This window comes from Dermacentor albipictus, unplaced genomic scaffold (assembly GCF_038994185.2).
Source record: "Dermacentor albipictus isolate Rhodes 1998 colony unplaced genomic scaffold, USDA_Dalb.pri_finalv2 scaffold_27, whole genome shotgun sequence".
Taxonomy (NCBI): Eukaryota; Metazoa; Arthropoda; class Arachnida; order Ixodida; family Ixodidae; genus Dermacentor; species Dermacentor albipictus.
In genome coordinates this window covers 1840188-1860018 of record NW_027225581.1, presented here as the reverse complement: position 1 = coordinate 1860018, position 19831 = coordinate 1840188, and the positions used below count along the sequence as shown (strand labels likewise).

Genomic DNA, 19831 nt, shown 5'->3' with positions numbered 1-19831 from the left:
AGTGGAAAGTGCAGAGAAGCCAGTGAGCTCTGCATAAGAAGCATCCAGCAGGTCGATTATAAACGTGCCATCAAGAAGCTGAACACGGCCAAATGATTCGCCGCAAAGAGCCTTCAGGGCTGTAGGAAGTGGATTATAGACAACGATCAAGCTGAAACCAGCAAAAATTTCAAGCGTGGCGAAAGGGAGGGCAATGTCTTTGCCGGTTATGAAGAGTTCCGAAGGAGTGAAGAGGACTACGCCCTCAGAGACAGCACCATATAAGACGGGAACAATGGCAGACGAGTACAGAGGTATGGCGATGTCTTTCCGAACGTCAGAGAGGCAATAGTTTGACTTCAGCACGTGCACAATTGATGATGGCGTTATTTCACGAAAGAAAGTCCCACCCTACTATCACGTTGTGAGGGCTGGACTGCAGAACCACAAACTCCACAATATAGAGAAGGCTCTGAATAACAACTATAGCTGTGCATGCTGCTAAAGGTGGAACAGGCTGGGCGCTTCCTGTGCGAAGAGAAAACCCAGAAAGGGGCGCCTTAACTTTTGGTAAAGTGTGAGAGAGGCGTTCGTTTATGACAGGCTTGGCTGCTGCAGTATCAATTAGTGCAATGGTTGCGACGCCGCCCAGAGTAAGGTCGACAACGTTCAAAGCCGACAATGGAGGACTTGTACAGATCGATGGCGACACAGTTCCTGCCTCCTGAACTCCGGCGCTTAGTTTTCCTCTTGCGTGGATGAAGGGACAACGAGCGGTGAATCGGGGAAGGTGAACGACATGTAAGGACCGGGCGCTCGGCTGGTGGCGTGTTCGACTGCCGACTAAAATAAGTGTCGTGGAGAGGTTGCAGATTGGTAGGGAGGCGACTGCACGAACCCATCAGAGGCGGTGGCGGTGGCGGTGGCGGCAGAGTCGTGCCACATGGCCGGGAATACCACAGGCATAACATATGGGCCTGCTGCCTTGCGTGCGCAAAGGATTAGCAAAGGCAGGAGCAGGTCGATGAACGGGATGTTGAACGGGTGTTAGCGGCCATGGATGTAGCGCGACAAGTGGTTGGCGAAGAGACTGCGTGGCGACGGATGCGTAAGTAAGTGGCGCGGCTAAAGGGTACTGCTGATGCTGCATTGGTAGAGCCTCAGCGACATTCTTCAATAAACCGCCGAGTGTAGGGGTGAGCTGTGTAGGGGGCTGTTGCGGCAGCGGCTGCTGTTTGGGTAGCTCAGCGAAGGGTAGTAGAGAAAGCTGACGTGCAACTTCCTCCCGCACGAAAGGTTGCATTTGTGTGAGCAGGGGAGAGCGATAAGAGAAGGCTATCATGGAAGAGAGGGCCTCGTCAGCCACTGAGGGTTGCCTGGTCAAATCGCGCTGCCTCCTCAACTCGTCACAGCATTGGTACAAGTTTGTTAGCTCTGATACGGTGCGCAGAAACTTGGCGATCAACGTTAGCAAAATGTCATCGGCGATGCCCTTCAAAATATGCTTCAGTTGGTCATTTTCGGGAATAGAAGCACCTACACATTTGGATAGGTTGAAAACCTCTTCGATATAATGGGCGAATCTTTCACCGGGTTCCTGCACTCGCTCTCGAAACCTTGGCTCGGCGCGTAATTTGTGGATGGCGGGGTGACTGAAAACTTCAGCGAAACTGGTCTTGAACACAGACCAGGACTGAAAGTCGGCTTCGGGATTCTTAAACCACAGGGGAGGCACTCTCGGAAAGTAGATGACGGCATTTAACTTGGCGGTATCATGCAAGCTCACCCGTTCATATGTAGACAACCAGTCATTGACGTCCTGCTCTTCCGTACCGCTGAAAACCGCTGGGTTGCGTTTCGGGACAGCGCCAGAGCAGTCAATGGGGGGTGGCGGCGTGACGTCGGCTCAGGAGAGTCAGGTATGACGGGTCATACCTGACTCCGGTCAGGTAGTCCGCGACCAGAGTCCCAGGGTTTAGACGTTCTTGAATACACCGCACCTTCCACCAATTATAATGTGGTGTATTGAACAGTTCAGATGGCAGCGTCTGTTCGTAACCGAGAAGGCAGGTGACTCTGTGCAGGAACAGCTGGTTTCCCGAATGGCTCACACTCGTGCTAAGCACTGGCCCATTGGTTGCACTGCAGGCATGGAACAGACGATCTGGTTGGCCTTGTCCTTGTGTTCTTATTCTTCATTACACATAAGATTTTTGTTGTTTTTGGAATCCCTCCGCCTATGTAATCCACTAGAACAGCTTCTTGGGCTTGTTTTCCATCCTGGTGTTAACAACCCAAACCATAAACGGCGACACGAGACGAGAAGGCACTACGAGTGCTGAAATTCAACAACGTTTATTCGAACGAAACACAGCTTCTTTTACTTACGCTTAGACTACTTTTATTTCTTATACTTACGCCGGCTTTGTTGATAACAAAAAAAGAAATTTAGTTTTTGCACGTGCAATCAATTTCATGAGCACGCAGAAGTGCGTGTTTCGCATAATGTGCAATGTCAGGTCTGTGACGCATGTGATTCTTTTGGTCAAATGTATAAGAAGCCGTGTTTCTTTCAAATAAAAGTTAGTGAGTGTCAGCACTCGTGGCGTCGTTTCGTCGTCTCGTGTCGCCGTTTACTTTTTGCGCTGTTAACAAATTTGTTTGCGCTTTTCAGTAAATAAATGAAATTATGATGAAAACGCCTTCTGCACAGCACTCTAACAACATATAACATTGAGAGACAAAACCTTGTGTCAATATTTATTTTTATTGGACGCCATATCGAAAATTGCAACATATAAAACCTTATCTTGACAATAAATGATTTAATTAGTATCTTGTGGCAAAGCGATACCTGGCGAAACACACTCCAGGCCCAGCTATTCCCTTTCCACTTCAATAAATTATCCTCGTTCTTATTCTTCTTGCTTTAAACCACTACTGGGAATACGTCAGCAGAGAAATAAACCCGAATTACTCAATATGTCGTTTAGGCTCCCACCAAGAGTCCGCTGTCTATTCGTGCAGCTTTTTTGTTCTCGCTCTTTTCTATATCTTAAATAACTGAACTGCAACTTCCTTTATGCTTGCCTTAGTTTTATGAGTGGCTTTATGTTAAACATAGTATACGAGGTGAATATAGGAAAATCTATTTTTATCTACCTTGATAGCAATATAGAAAGAGTCAGTAGACCATCTAAAACAGCACAAACGCATACATGCCTCAATTTGTATGACTCTTTGATGCATAGTTTTGCGTAGTGAAATGCTGTCCGTTCGCGTTTTAAGCTTATTTTAAAGCATTCTCCAAATGAATGGTTTTCATAATTGGTGATACTTATCGTGCTTCTCACGCACATATCGATGGCGATACACTTTAAGCATATATATATATATATATATATATATATATATATATATATATATATATATATATATATATATATATATATATATTTATATATATATATATATATATATATATATATATATATATATATATATACACATACATACATGCAGGGAGAGAGAGAGTATGCATGCGCCTGTATAAATATAGACATTCGCGCTTATGCCTTACAGTTCTGCTGTGAAATGCTCCTTGGTGCAAGTGATATGAAAATACAAATCTACCTCTTTGTAATATCATGGTTGTTCCTTCAAGCGCAGGTAAGGCGGCCATAAAATTGCAAGTGTTACAATTGTTCATAGTGTGATCGTGTAGGAATGACGCACGTTGACTGCAGTGAAAACATATAAGAAACATTCTACCTCCACCACTAAACGCATCTACGAAATGCATTTTTATACGATGACAGATGTTAAGGGTAATGTTAATTCTAGACTTTGTTGTACCTAGTTAGAACATCTGCAATAAACAATAACAAATTAATTGTTGGCACTAGTCAGCCTTGAGTGTAAACTTCACCGAATATTTTGTCTTAGAACATTTATTTTTTAGTAGAATATTTGAACATCGATTATTGCTGAATTCATACACTGACTAATGTTGCAGCAAATAATTCAGCTTTGAATAATACACCAGCCATATAGACAACTTCTCCTTTGAGGAAGTTTGTCCACGTTTTCAAAAGTTACAGGAGAATATGTCAAGCTAGCTGTCAGTTGACGAAGACACTTCGGAAAACTTTTAATTTTAATGAATAATATATAATACGACAAGATTTCTGCAGCAAGGACCACTTGCTTTTACAGCTCACGTATTCGAACTTTAGAGCAACCATAGCGGGCGTAGGGAAAAAATAACATGGCGCGGATAGACATAATAGAGCAATGGCTAAAGCACACTCCTCTCAAAAAGAAGGTGGCTTGCGTCATCTTCTTAAAGCGTTTAATGTATTTTGAAAATAAAAACTCGCAATTTCGGACGAAAGGCGAAGCATGGATTGCGGGAGCACATTAGCAGACAACTATAGAAAGTCGGGATAGCACGTATGCACTCGGAAACGTTCACTTGCTAACTCAATTAACAAGCATAGCGCCAGCGCGCACAAATAAGCGTGAACGCATCACAATACAAGACAGTAGACACTCGCTGTCAAAACCCTGACATGACCAAGTGCGCCAGCAGCAGCAAGCGAAGTGACCTTCGTGCAAACTGAGCGGCGAGAGCACAGCAGGCACAAAGGTGTTCGCCGTCTGCAGATCGCATGCAAGATACGGCGTCCAAGACAACGCCAAATTGGCAGCGGATTGCTAGAGCGTACCAGAGAACAGTCGAGTGGGCCGAACGGCGCTCTCCCGCCTAGGATCCACGTGCGTCTTGGGGCGGAGACAGGATTGCGGTGGAGACGAGCTTCACGGCATCTTCAAAGTAATTTCGCTGAGACCAACTGTGCGCGTACGCTCTTATAGTGGTCCTTTTTTTCAACTGCACATTTACCATGAAACCTTCATGCTACGTATACATATTTTATGCATGGGTTGGACGACATGCCATCTTCAATTTCGCTGTCATTGTCAAGTGCATCGTCTGTTAGCGATCGCGCCTTCGCTGAGGGGACGCTGGAAGACGCACAATTTTTGTCGCAGTTAGTCTCTGCAGTAAATTTTTGTTGCGATAGAACGTATATGAACAAGCAAGGCACATTTATGCAGTTGCCTTGGCCGTCACCGTTAGGCTCGGTAGAGTGAAAGCGACAGAGGGTGAGCCAGGGAACGCGGTTCAATCTCGCGTACGTGAGCGAGGAACGTGGCCTGGATAAATACCCCCTACATAAGAGATGGCATGTGCGCTCTGCAGTGACGTCATCACTACGTCATGTGGAAATGAACACCGCGAGCGGCGGTGAGCTTCATACCTCGGACGCGCTAGGAGAGTTCGTGCACGAACGTGGGTCTCCATGGTGACACTGTACCCTTGGCGCGCTGGCCCGCTGTACTATCATGCAAGCGCGGCCGTTGCGCGGGCATGTTCAGATGTGGTTTTTGGCTTCCCTACGTCATGTTCTTTTCGGGCTCATTTGTGCGGGATTCGCTGGCAGCCTGAGCTGGGCGTGTCAGAGAACTTTCATCATTATTGCGTACCTGCAGTGTAAGCGGTGTGTTTGCACGCATTTGTGCTGTCGGCTCGACAAGGCTCTGCCGTGTAAATGCCGAACAAGTGCGGTGTGCCTAAGTTCCGCGGCAATTATGCATCATCATCATCAGCAGCAGCAGCAGCAGCAGCAGCCTGGTTACGCCCACTGCAGGGCAAAGGCATCTCCCATATTTCTCCAGCTATTTCGGTCATGTACTAATTGTGGCCATGTTGTCCCTGCAAACTTCTTACTCTCATCCGCCCGCCTAACTTTCTGCGCCCTCTGCTACGCTTCCCTTCCCTTGGAATCCATTCCGTAACTCTTAATGACCATCGGTTATCTTCCCTCCTCATTACGTGTCCTGCCCATGCCCATTTATTTTTCTTGATTTCAACTAAGATATCATTACCTAGCGTTTGTTCCCTCACCCAATGTTACACCTATCATTCTTCTTTCCATAGCTCGTTGTGCAGTCCTTATTTAAGTAGAACCATTTTCGTAAGCCTCCAGGTTTCTGCCCCGTACGTGCGCACTGGTAAGACAAAGCTGTTATAAACTTTTCTCTTGAGGGATAATGGCAGCCTGCTGTTCATGATCTGAGAATGCCTGCCAAACGCACCCCAGCTCACTCTTATCCATCTGATTATTTCAGTCTCATGATCCGGATCCGCAGTCACTACCTGTCCTAAGTAGATGTATTCCCTTACCACTTCCAGTGCCTCACTTCCTATCGTAAACTGCTGTTCTCTACCAAGACTGTTAAACATTAATTTAGTTTTCTGCAGATTAATCTTTTGACCCACCCTCCACCTTTGCCTCTCGAGATCAGTGAGCATGCATTGCAGCTGGTCCCCTGAGTTACTAAGCAAGGCAATATCATCAGCGAATCGCAAGTTACTAAGGTATTCTCAATTAAATCTAATCCCCAATTCTTCCCAATCCAGGTCTCTGAATACCTCCTGTAAACAGGCTGTGAATAGCATTCGAGAGATCGTATCTCCCTGCCTGACGCCTTTTTTTTATTGGAATTTTGTTGCTTTCTTTATGGAGGACTACGGTGGCTGTGAAGCCACTATAGATATCTTTCAGTATTTTTACATACGGCTCGTCTACACCCTGATTCGGCAATGCCTCCATGACTGCTGAGGTTTCGACTGAATCAAACGATTTCTCGTAATCAATGAAAGCTACAAATAAAGGTTGGTCATATTCCGCACATTTTTCTATCACCTGATTGATAGTGTGAATATGGTCTATTGTTGAGTAGCCTTTACGGAATCCTGCCTGGTCTTTGGTTGAAGGAATTCTAAGGTGTTCCTAATTCTATTTGCGATTACCTTAGTAAATAATTTGTAGGCAACGGACAGTAAGCTGATCGGTCTATAATTTTTCAAGTCTTTGGCGTCCCCTTTCTTATGGATTAGGATTATGTTAGCATTTTTCTAAGATTCCAGTACGCTCGAAGGCATCAAGCATTGTGTATACAGGGAGGCCAGTTTCTCTAGAAAAATCTGCCCACCATCCTTCAACAAATCTGCATTTATCTGATCCTCCCCAGCTGCCTTCCCCCTTTGCACATCCCCCAAGGCTTTCTTTACTTCTTCAGGCATTACCTGAGGGATTTGGAATTCCTCTCGACTATTCTCTCTACCGTTACCGTCGTGGGTGCCCCTGGTACTGCATAAATCTCTATAGAACTCCTCAGCCACTTGAACTACCTTATCCATATTAGTAATCATATTGCCGGCTTTGTCTCTTAACGCATACATCTGATTCCTGCCAATTCCTAGTCTCTTTTTCACTGCTTTTAGGCTTCCTCCATTCCTGAGAGCATGTTCAATTCTATCCATATTATACTTCCTTATGTCAGCTGTCTTACACTTGTTGATTAACTTCGAATGGTTTGCCAGTTCTATTCTAGCTGTAGGGTTAGATGCTTTCATACATTGGCGCAGCTTGATCAGATCTTTCGTCTCCTGCGATAGCTTAGTGGTATACCGTATAATGGAGTTGCCACCGACTTCTATGGAACACTCCTTAATGATGCCCGCAAGATTGTCGTTCATTGCTTCAACATTAAGGTCCTCTTCCTGAGTTAAAGCAAAATATCTGTTCTGTAGATTGATCTGGAATTCCTCTACTTTCCCTCTTACCGCTAACTCTTTGATCGGCTTCTTTGTACCACTTTCTTGCGTTCCCTCCTCAGATCTAGGCTAATTCGAGTTTTTGCCATCCTATGGTCACTGCAGCGCACCTTGCTGAGCACGTCCGCATCTTGTATGATGCCAGGGTTAGCGCAGAGTATGGAGTCTATTTCATTTCCAGTCTCGCCGTTCGGGCTCCTCCAAGTCCACTTTCGGCTATCGCGCTTGTGGAAGAAGGTATTCATTGTCCGCATAATATTCTGTTCCGCAAACTTTACTAATAACTGTCCCCTGCTATTCCTAGTGCCTATGCCATATTCCCCCACTGCCTTGTCTCCAGCCTGCTTCTTGCCTACTATGACATTGAAGTCGCCCATTAGTACAGTGTATTTTGTTTTGACTTTACCCATCGCTGATTCCACTTCTTCATAGAAGCCTTTGACTTCATGTTCATCATGGCTGGATGTAGGGGCGTAGACCTGTACACCTTTCATTTTGTACCTCTTATTAAGTTTCACAACAGGGCCTGCCACCCTCTTGTTAATGCTATAGAATTCCTGTATGTGACCAGCTATATTCTTATTAATGAGGAATCCGACTCCTAGTTCCTGTCTCTCCGCTTAACCCCGGTAGCCCAGGACGTGCCCGCTAATTAGCACTGTGTATGCTTCTTTTGGCCTGCTAACTTCACTGAGCCCTATTATGTCCCATTTACTGCCCTCTAATTCCTCCAATAGTACTGCTAGACTCGCCTCACTAGATAACGTTCTAGCGTTAAACATTGCCAGGTTCATATTCCAAGGGCGGCCTGTCCAGAGGGACTTATGCGGCGGGACCAAAAGTGCATGTGTTCAGATTTCGTCGGTACGATGATACCTGCAGTCTGTGGGTGACAGCAGTCCCAAGAGCAAAGGTCATAATTAGAAAGCGCACCAGTGTAGGTGTCAGACTGTCGCAATTTATTTTCGTGATTTATAGCAATAATAAGAATCCCGTCGAATGTACCGCAGAAGTGCCTTGAGAAAGAGGTTTGCTTAAGATGTAAGATACTGTTTCGCAAGTAGATGCGTACTTAAACCGTTCTACCTATCTTTTAGGTCCGCCAACTTTACAGATGTGACATCGTTTGCTACGTAACCTACGTGGACGACACTACAGGACGCAAAATGACTGCACCATTAGTCCACATCCGTCTTCGTGTAAATACAGTGCAATAGCATTTTCCGTGTGCCCGCGTTATCTGTCAACAAAACAAAACACAAGAGTCAGCCCACATTGAAAGAGACTGCATATTGAATCAGCTGCAGCACAATATGCGGTCGAAGAATGTGCGGATACTTTCCGCCACGATCAGGAGGCCGACAAGATCTCGAGCATCGATGATTTGTATGACCACATAAGAGAAAGAAGTCACAATTTTTGAAACTGTTCAGAGGTGATCCAAACCTAATCGTGGCCAACGTAGCTGAAATTGGAGCGCCCTTTAATAAATATTGCGTAGTCATGAATGATGGCTTGAGTCTCAATGTAAATTTTCCAAAGGTGCCTGTAACGTGACTGGCATAATTTATGCTTGTTCTATCTGTTCCAAAGAGAAAAAGAGAAATTATGGAGCTACTTGAAAATATTAAAAATTGGGACGTGGGCCTGCTTTCAACCATGGAGGACACTAAAGAGCATGTTTGCTACAGCATTTGCTTTGTTTTTGAAGAGTGGTGTCCTAGACAAGAGAACATAACCCATGTTGTAGAAATACCAGGAGAGCAGCTTCAACTGCTGACTGCAAAAAGGGAGCGTAGGTTCTACTCCGCGGAATTCGCGATATTTTCCTGCATTCTTTTTACTATATGGCCACATGTATACAGATAATTTGGTAGCTGCGGGAACATCACCCTACCACACCCAACAACCATAAGGTCAACTTGTTCATTCTTCGCAATGAGCCTCCAGCTAGAGCGCGATGATGCCACGTTATTGAGCTACATGAAAAGGAGAATCGCTGATCTTGACCACTTCCAACGCTTCATGAGTCGGATGGATGAGATCCATATTCAGCCATACTTCGACTATAAAGGTGGCAGATTTACGGGTCTGGCACATGATGCTATGAATACCGCCAACAGTTCAATTCTTTTTGTGGTACAAAGTATGATGTTCCAAGTTAAGGAAATGGTCACATGTTGCTAAAAGACATTATTCGCGGCATCGAGATGATTGGTTATCAAGTTGTTGCTGTCGTAAGCCAGAACAATTGAGTGAATCATAAAGCAATATCTCAGTTTACGTTGCCTCCTAGCAACCAGATTCTATATCCTCATCCTTCAGAGGACTCGTGCCCGATGTCCTTTGTCATCGATGCTGTGTAAATACAAGGTGCATTCGAAACAATTGGCTCAATCGAAAGAACGATAAGCACAGTTTCTACTTCCCTGAGATTCAGGAGGAAGAAGCGCAAGGACAACACATGTGCTTTGTTTCTTTCTAAACAATCCGGGATCGCTATACTTTAGAGTGCGAACAGCTGCTGAGATATGGGAATAGTTTGTCTAGAAAGGCCCTGTATACGTCAAGCATTAAAAGACAAAACGTGAAACTTGCATTGCAAATATTTATAGAGTCAATGCCTGGTGCCCTACGAACCCTAGGAGCCAAGCACAATTTGCTTTGGTTAATGAAATCGCAAAATATGTGGTTAATAAAACAAATTGGTAGAAAATTGTGAACGTTAAAACCCCGCAGAAACGGACGCGGCTCAAGGATATATTTCAGGAACCTCTTCTTGCTTCCGAGGACGATGCCAAAGTTGTCGTTTTGCATCAGCTTGTTGACTGGATGGACACTTGGAGAAGCAAAGACTTTGACAGTGGCACGCTCACCAATGAATTCCACGCAGATTTCCACCAACCGGCATGTGCGCTGCTCAAAATTGGCAGTTATTGCTTCAATTAGCTGGGTCTCTCTTAGGTACTTCTGAGAAAGCTTCAGACTGACAGCTTAGAATAGTGCTTCGGGCAGTACAGGCAGTTGGCGCGCCCTCAGTACTACATGTCCATTCAACAGGTGTACGAAGGAGAAAATTAGTTAAGGCTTTAAAGCTCAGCACCCGCGATGCCTACATCTCGCAGCGACCATGGTACATGGGATGATAGCTGGTAGACCTCCGTATTCTGTCAAGCACAGCAAGGTCAAACGGAATGTCGTAGCGACGGCCGACACGCTGTGAAATATTTTAGACATCATTCCTGTCCTCGTATACGTAGCCGGCTACGCCATTTACGCAACAGTGAAATGACTGAACTGCTTGAAATGCAGAGCACTGCTGATGATAGAGAAGCCCATAAATGTTGGTTCCGCCGAGAAACACGAGCTTTTAAATGTCCTAGTCCAAGGTGGCCTGTTTCCCGCAGCGTGTGTCGTGAATGCTGTTACCCACTGCTGTGCTGTTGCAGGCAGCTCTCCCAAAAGACTTCCTATTTGTAAATAAGTTAGTGTTTTATTTCCCAGAAACAACGTACATTTGAATATGCACAGGTCCAGAGGAAAAAAACCTGCGTCCGCAGCGTGATTAAGTCCTAAAACCTGTTTTTTGGCACCAGCAAGGGAAACAACACTGCATGAGGAATGGTAATAGTAAAGCCGCATAAGATGAATAAAATACCGAAAAAGAAACAAAACCAAAAAAATGATAAACCAAAGTAAGTTACTTAGCCCACATATTACTAGGAATCAGCCGTATGGACAGAACAAAAAATACGACAATCAGATCAGTCATGTATACTAATAACAGATAATGCAGAAAAAGTAATATTGTGATCAACAAGTACAGAGTATTAAGCATAAAACCAGCACTAGCAGGAATAATAATTATACAGGCTAGTTAACGAAGACTTGTAAAACATCGGTCAGTCTGTGATCAGTGTGTTCAGCAGGACAGGCAGCGCATAAGCAATAATTTGCTTTCCGGCATTATTGCGCGAGTGCGTTACAAACCAGTACTCTGGAGACCGTCTTTGATCAGAATCAGAATAGGTTTTCATTGCGATGGTTAGAGGGATTACTAGATGTTAATACGCACAAGGAAGTCCCGAAGTCTGTGGTTTGGGACCTCCTTGTGCTTGTTCCTTCTGTGTCGTATGTTCTGTTTAAGGTTAGCTATGGAACAGATATAAGAATTTTTTGATTTACACTCCCCAACGTATGCGCGGACTAACCTGTGTGTATAAACTATCAACTTTGTGTATTTTTAATTCTTGAAATAGAAGTTCACTTGGGGAGTCCCTGTGGTACATCACACATCACATGTTTTTTTTTTTTCTGAATGAAGAATAATCGGCCTACATTTGTGACAGGTATGTTACCACAGACAAGGCAGCAATAATTAAGATGACTGATGAAAAGGAAGTTGTCAATGAACATATTGACAATGCGTGGAAGGTACCTAATGGAGAAAACCAGTACAACTATTTGGAAGCTATCCTCAACCCATGGCCTGACACTGCAATCTTAATGAGTGCCACTAAAGTGTTTTTGAAGTTTCTGAAGGACACCAAGCTCGACGAGTGGCTCTAGCAAGGCAACGGTCTCATGTACATAATCACTCACCGCTTATCATCAACATTCATCCCAATACTTTCACTCCCCTTCCCCTTTCCCCAGTGCAGAATAGTAGACTAGAGCGCACTAGCTAAGGTCGTCATATCAATAAATTCTATTTTATTCTACATTCTAGTCACCATTGATAATATGTGGCTATTCCATGACATGTCGTGGTCAAAAATGATCACCAGGCTGTTTGCTGAGCTCTCTCATTCAATTTTCCCCAAATTATGTGTGATGTCACCAGGCAGCGTGGCGTTTATGTTCTTGGCTTGGAATATGGCTTTAGTTTAGGAATGTGGGCGCATCCCGCGCTGAGCGATAACTTTTGTTAGATGGTGAAAAGGGGTCACCCCAAAAATATATACAAATACACTTGTTAATATATTTGACACTGCGAAAAATAAATGGAAAGCTAACTTGTCAGATGGGAGTCCGTAATAAACGCCGACAGTATCTTACGGAAAAAAGCAAACATTTCTAACAAGGAAATCAGCGAGAAATAAAAAAAACAATATTTTAGCCCGCACTGCTCCTGCTGCGCTAACTGGACACTTACAGTCAGCACGTCTGTTCCCTTCTGCGTCAGTTGAAACTAGAGAACTGCGGATGGATGGACGGTATGAGTGCCACCTGTGCGACGAGGCAGTGCGTGTGGTCACCAAGCTCTAGTTATTATTCTGCGTTGTGTCCTAACCATTTTAAATCAGACCCACAGAGTTCCCAGCAGCATATTGTTTCAACCCCTGCCTTTTCTGAAACCAAGAATTTCAAGGAGGCCAGAAGTGCTTAACCTGTCAACTCAGTAGATATCTTGACATTCTAACAAAGCATGTTCCATAGTTTTCCTAGATTTACCACACGAAGCACACGCGTATTTTTCCTTGGTGTACCTAGCTTTATGAGTACGATTTCTAAGGCATCCTGATCTCGCTTTGAAAATTGAACAGCGTCCCTTTGAGTTATCGCAAATTATTTCTATATTGATTTAGATTTTTCCTATTAGGTAGTATTTACTCATAAAAGATTTCTTTGGGTTCACGCCACCCATGATATTGTCTGAGCCCTCTGGCATTACGTTTTACGATCTTTCTTGCCATTTCGCTTACTGTAGGAGGCGCATACTTGCTGCTAAGCTTCATATTTTTTAAAGCCAGGCTTTCTTTGTCACTTCCATCTATTTTCGCACTGCTGCTCCTGCTGTGGCTCTCTTGCACTCCGCTTCAAGGTGATTCAGAGCACGTGTATGCACGGATAGAGCTTGGTCGAGAGAAAAGGTTACGTGAGAAATTCGTTTAGACCTATAGATCACATCGTATGTCACGATGTCCTCTGTAGCTCCCTGGTCGACGCCAGATTAGCCTCTTGACAGCTGTAATTATCCGGGACCCCAGTAAAAGCATTACAGAATCTGCAGCGCTTAGGTTTATACTAACATGCAAGTCCAGAGAGAAGCTAGAGAGAATAGGAGAGGGGGCATAAAATCGGTAGAACCAAAGGAGTCGTGATGTTGTGTAACGTGAGAGGGGGGGGGGTAGTGATAGAGAAATGGCGAGGTGATAAGACAAGGAAATGCTACTGCTATGTACCCGGCAGCGGTTGCGGGGAAAGCGGATAAATTGTTATTCAGAGCACGGTACGTTATATTTCTACTATTGATGAAAAATAAACATTACGTAAATATGGCCAGCGAACAAGTTACGGAGTAAGTGCAGAAAAGCCGCAATAATTAAATCGCACCGCAGGGTCCAGCGACACTACGGAAGCGGGCGCACGTCGAAATAACACTTCTGTGCACGCGAGCGTAGCTTCGCGGCTATGGCATCGCTCGAGTTCGCGGGTTTGATCCCGACCACGGATGCCTCATTTAGACGGTGGCGAAAAAAAAAATAAAAAACGCTCGTGCACTTACATTTAGGGACACATTAAAGAGCTCAGTGTTAAATAAATATGGGTGCATCATTGCGGCGTGCCCGATAATCCGGCTGTGGCTTTGTCATGTATACCCGTGAGCAAAAGCTTACGGAACACAACGTTGCGGAAAAACAAATTCTTCGTAATTAGCAAGCACACTCGAAAACTGACGAATGCACTAGAAAATTTGTAATGCCAAGTTGGGACTCCAATCATTATTTTTAAATTGCATTCACAGACGGGAGAAAATTAGTGTTATCTTGCAGTCCCTGATGTGTATACTTTTGCTCATGGGTGTGCAGTTCCAAAATTAAATTACAGTTCCTTTTTTCTGCCACGATGCGATGTACCATGTGAGGCAATGATAATGCTCAATCTTCTCAGAGGTTAAGCGGCACAGCGCACAACAACGCCTAAAGCATCCACATCTCCCTCTGTGCTCTGAGTACTATGCAGACAATTAGCAGTTGTGCACGCAAGGTAATGTTTAACATCAACTCACCTCTGCAGTGTTGAACTAAATCTTAATGGAGTTAAACATTCGCCGTCAACAACAACATTAATTATTACGAATCAAAGCAAACAGCACAGAAAAATTCTCTTAGATCGACTCCCACAGCGCGTGCGATCCGCATATTTTTTTTCGTCCACCACGAGTCATTCTATTTTCTGTACAAACATCTGAACACTACTGCAACCCATATGCATTATTCATGTTTTTGATTCGTGCTTTAAAATCTATTTTCGTCTTGGCTTCCCTCCAAAATTTGTCTTGTCCATATGACCTTGCACAGATTCATATGGAGTCTTTGCTTGAGCGCAAAATGAGAAGTGTCCTGTCAACTTTTGATTGCCATTGAATCCTAATTGCACCGCTCAGCACAAGGAAACAAACACATTTCCAAATGTAGGTCCTGAAATCATTACACCTTTCCACTTTCCCCGGAGCACCCCAAACCTATTGTAGCCCCATAGCGCTGTGTGTTTCATTATGGCTGAATTTCTCTTCCCTTTTGAGCTCTTTTCTGTGATTCCATATATTTCTTTCCCTGCGTTTATTCATATATGACCGCATTTATATTCTATAACGCGATGTATTTCCTGGTCGTCTATTGCCATTGGCTGTTCACTTTATTCACTGAATACCATAACACCGCATCTTTAACGCTAAATTTCAGGCCTTAGTTCTCGCCTTCATGTCGACTTATATTAGCCAGAGGGTGAATATCACTTTGCTGATTACCTAGCAAAACAATGTGATTCGCCTAAAATAAACCTGGAATCTGCGGCTGTACTTGTGTACCTTCCTGTTTGTATTAGAAATGAAACCCTATATTGGGGGGTGGCGGGGCGTCCTTCTAGCGCTATTTCTATCCTTACCGTATACATCATACAAATTGTGGGGGTAAAGGACACCACTGTCGCAGTACCTTGTGGATGTAAACTTTGCCTTCGCTCCTCTTTCCTTCTCAATCAACGAAAGCTGTATTTACTAGATAACTCTCTCTCAAAAGGTCCCTTAATTCGTCCTCTATGCCTTCCCCTTCCCGAATATTCGACTAAATGTTATGGTCTAGGTTGTCATGCGCTAGGGTTCTATAAAAAAGCCAGACAGAAGAAAAGACTCAGAAAGAAGGCCTCCTTCCTTCTTGAGTTTTTCAATACACTGAGTAAGAAAAAATGAGTTATTGTTCAGACGCCTACCTATTCTGAAGCCATTATGAAGTTATCGCAATAATCCATTATGCTATTGCCCCCCTTGCAGTAATAAGTTAATCGTCTGCGTGGCTCACCAATGTATAAGAGCTGTAACAATCAATGGTGTAAATAAGTGAGGGTTATCTTTTTCCTCCTTACTTTTATAAATCCGGTTCATTCCTCTTTCATCCCTACTGCCTGGTATTCGTCAACCTCTGGGGTTTTTCCCGATGCTTTCAACAGAGCTTCTTTACTTTTTCGTCCTAGTTCGTTTTTCAGCCTAACGGGAACATCTTCTAACCCTGTCTGTGTGTATTGGAATTTTCTCTTTGGCATTCATCCAGTAAACATTTCTCCCCACTAGCTCCTTTTCACCACATTTCTCTTTCATGTTCTTTATTTCGTCTTGTAGTATACCACCTCGCCATTGCTCTAAAATAAAAGGGCTAATATTTCTCGGATGCAATTTAATGCCATGTTCCCCTGCAGATAGTTTCCATCTTAGTGTATGACATGTTGCAGTAGTGCTCTGGGCTTCCTGCTTAATAATTTAATTTAGTTCCCAGATAGTATAGGCGGGGCCTCACATTTCCTGATAACCAGCGTTCACTTGCACCTTCTATTTTTTGTTGAAGCAGTGTTTGTACCGTACAAATTTTCCAATTTATTTACCATTTACTGCCTACTTTAACCTGCGGCAACTGCTCAACTTGCCTGTCTATGCTCTTGTGATACTTTCTGTCGTTTATCGATTGTTTCCTGTATTTCTATGTCGCTATAGCTTTTCAATTTCATATTTTATTTCCAGCGAACATAGTGTTTCTCTTTCCCCATATCTGTTTTTATTGCACTTAGAAGTTACCTATATACCCTCTTAAGTAGCAGCGCAATAAATAAGGAAGCGACGATACAGACCGAGTGAAAAGAGCGCTGTGATCGTCTCTTTCTTATTTTTCCCGCCGGTAAATGAGTTGCAGTGAACCCACTAGCCCCGCAAGCAAGTATTTTGCTGCATTCTCCCTATCCTCTTTGCTATTTGTTCAACGTTAAAATTTGGGCTTTCCATTCTTCGCTCCCTGCTCTCCTTCCCAACTACGTATCCGATTTTCAATGTGACGCGTTTATGGTGACTACCTATGTTGATATCCCCTTCTTCGTCAGTGACAGTTTCTGTCAGCTTATCCTGAACAATTTCTGCCATCATGCAATATTCAATGATAGATTGCCTGTTTAGCACTTCTCATGTGATATTCCCATCACACGTACGTCCCGTGGTAACAATAAGGAGGTTATGCTGCTCACAGAGACTTAGTTTCAGCTCCACGTTGTTGATCTAGATCCCTCGATCTAGAACAGCATAATTTCTGCATCCTACATAAAACCCTTAATATCAGCTTTTATTCATTCCACAAAGTTTTTATTCTTCTATTTGCAACTTTAGGAACTACATAATGGGTTCAGATAAGAAAGACGTCCACAGGAGCATGGTCTGGTATATTCTAAAGCACGAAGGCATAGATGGCAATTACGTCGAAGAGGGATACATAACAGAGAACTCAGGGCAAATGATAAGGTCAAAAATTTAATGAAGTGGCACAAATGTACCATGGACATCACTCCATGGTGAGTTTTATCCAGTTCAGCGAAGGCAATTAAAGACAGCAAGGATGTTTTCTCTCTTGAGTTCGTCATGCTTTATGCTAAAGATGCTGACGGCTAGGAAACTGGGTATAGGGCTTGGATTTATCCTACAAGCCTAATGAAAAAATGGTACAGCAGGATGTCCCTGAACTGATGTATGCGTATTGCATACGGCTACTAGCGGACAATACACAGAATTTGCAGATACTTGCGAATACGTGCAGAAACGCAGTGACAAATGTAGGCCTTAATCACAAAGACAAATTGGGAATTATGAGCCCTAATGAAGAGACGAGTAACTAGGTGGTGTCAATAAAACAGGAGCTAACAACCTTAGTCAAGTAATACATATATCTCAGCGTGTACATAGATGAAGCAAATGCTTATTCAAGCACCTATCAAAATAAACAGCAAGCGCTGGGGGAGCGGAATGCAGCAGTAATGTATAAGAACACTTTGAAGCCACAATAATTATCAGGTGGTGCGTGGAATATGAAAAGTAGTCATGGTGCAAGGGCTAACTTTCTCTAATGCCATTTTGTTCCTAAAGTCGGATATCTTACCGGGGTTGAAAGTGAACCAAATACTGGCAAGCCAGTTGGCTTTAGTAGCCCACATTAAAACAGAAATGAAGTTATGCAGTTTGGTATGTGTTGGATCTCTAATGAAATCAGAGACACGCAGATCAAAATTTGATTTGAAGAAAAATGCAGGAACCCTAATAAAACTACATGGGTCAGTGAAGTGCACACGTATCTACATCTGAAAAGTGTCGACACAGAAAGGAGAAGGAAGAAAACCATGTTGACAATGAAGTACAAGATATTTTAGAGTGCAAATATGCCTTAGGGGTGATCAGAAAAAGTCATTAAAACAACTGATGTTCGAGCTGGTCAGCTAAGCACAAAAACATACCGGAGCAAACATACGCAGCAAGGTGACGCATGTGTATGCTGGAGGGAAAGTGCAGAGACCACTCAGCACATGCTATTGGGATGCGAAGAAATCCATCCATTGAGACTTGTATATAGCGCATGAATTAGAGAAGCGCTTGCATTTAGAGATGACAAACGCACCAACCATTCAGGAGTCCACATAAACAAGAGACGTTTCAAGTGTTGGTAAAAAAACAAGGAGATTGATACGACCCGATCTGTTACAAGCATAGGTAGCGGTACCAGGTATACGGGTAATTTGTGAAAGAAAGTAAAAAATAAATAAAGGATATGTATGGAAACTTGCTAGAGTGAAAAACGGTTGTAGTATACTTGCAATAATCGTGTAGGCTAGCTGAGTATTCGTAACACCTTTGCTTCAAAGGGGATGCCAATAAATCGCCATCACGCATCGTTAACGTCATCTCTCCGATTATTATGAACCCATCTTGAATGCCTTCCTGTCGTATACTGCGAAGGCCAGAAGCGATTGTGGAAGCCAGAAATGCGCGTGTTTTGAAGTAGTTGAAGAACTAAAAGCATTGGTTCCGCTAAATAAAAAACACTGGGTATGGTGTGGAGGGCTTTGTCTATGCTTCAGGAGAAGGTTTGGTTATCAGCGCTCTATACTTGCCGTGTTCTTCACTGCAAGGGGTGAGTACGTTCTCAGTTATTCTATCTCTCATTTTCTGCAATGTCTCTTTGCCGGAACATAAAAAACTATAGTTTTTATGTGGCCGCGCAAATTGTAGAGTACGGTTAGCACACGAGGAATATCGATCGGCAATGCACATTGCACTTGTGTGGCGCGAATTGACGGTTTGTGAAAGAGCAGGGCAGGAAGAACGAATCTTGACAGGCTCGTCAATTATCACAAATTTCAGCGCTCCAGGAATAGACAGAGACATAATGCGAAAATGTTAAACATTTTCCCAAGGTACACTTATAACCCAAAACAATTGAACAGGAAAGTAAACGCGTACAAACTGAATCATGTACACAAAACAAGTATTCACAAAAGTGGGTATATACATAATCAAAACAAATGAGATATTAGCTGTATAATGTTCCTAGTCTTACTGGCCAGGTGACACATAGTCCCGAAGAATTCAATGTTCTGAGGGTCAGAACAGCGGAGAACGACGGAACGGCATGGTTCAAGATGTCACCTTGCGTAGTTCCAACACGGCGTAGGCGCCGACCTTCGTTGGGAGCGACTAGGTTGTAGCTCTCTTACGACACCTGCGTGGCAAAGGATGCGGCCTGGACTAGCCGGGCGTTGTGATGCTAACGTGGTCAGATGATTGTCTCTGTGGCACTGGACAAGGCTGGTTAGGGCAGCGTGGGGGTGGACCGGGGTCGCGGAGCAAAGCCATGGCGATGT

The 19831-nt window shown here is 43.7% G+C and overlaps 1 protein-coding gene across 1 annotated transcript in view; it reads left to right on the top strand.

The window, feature by feature from the left end:
- Window positions 1-3541: 3541 nt before the first annotated feature.
- Window positions 3542-19831, top strand: part of LOC139052590 (uncharacterized) — a 239935-nt gene continuing 223645 nt past the window's right edge. The window contains exon 1 of the mRNA XM_070529674.1: window positions 3542-3648. Within this exon, the coding sequence (XP_070385775.1) occupies window positions 3574-3648 (75 nt within the window). The 5' untranslated portion in view covers window positions 3542-3573. The remainder of the gene's footprint in view (window positions 3649-19831) is intronic.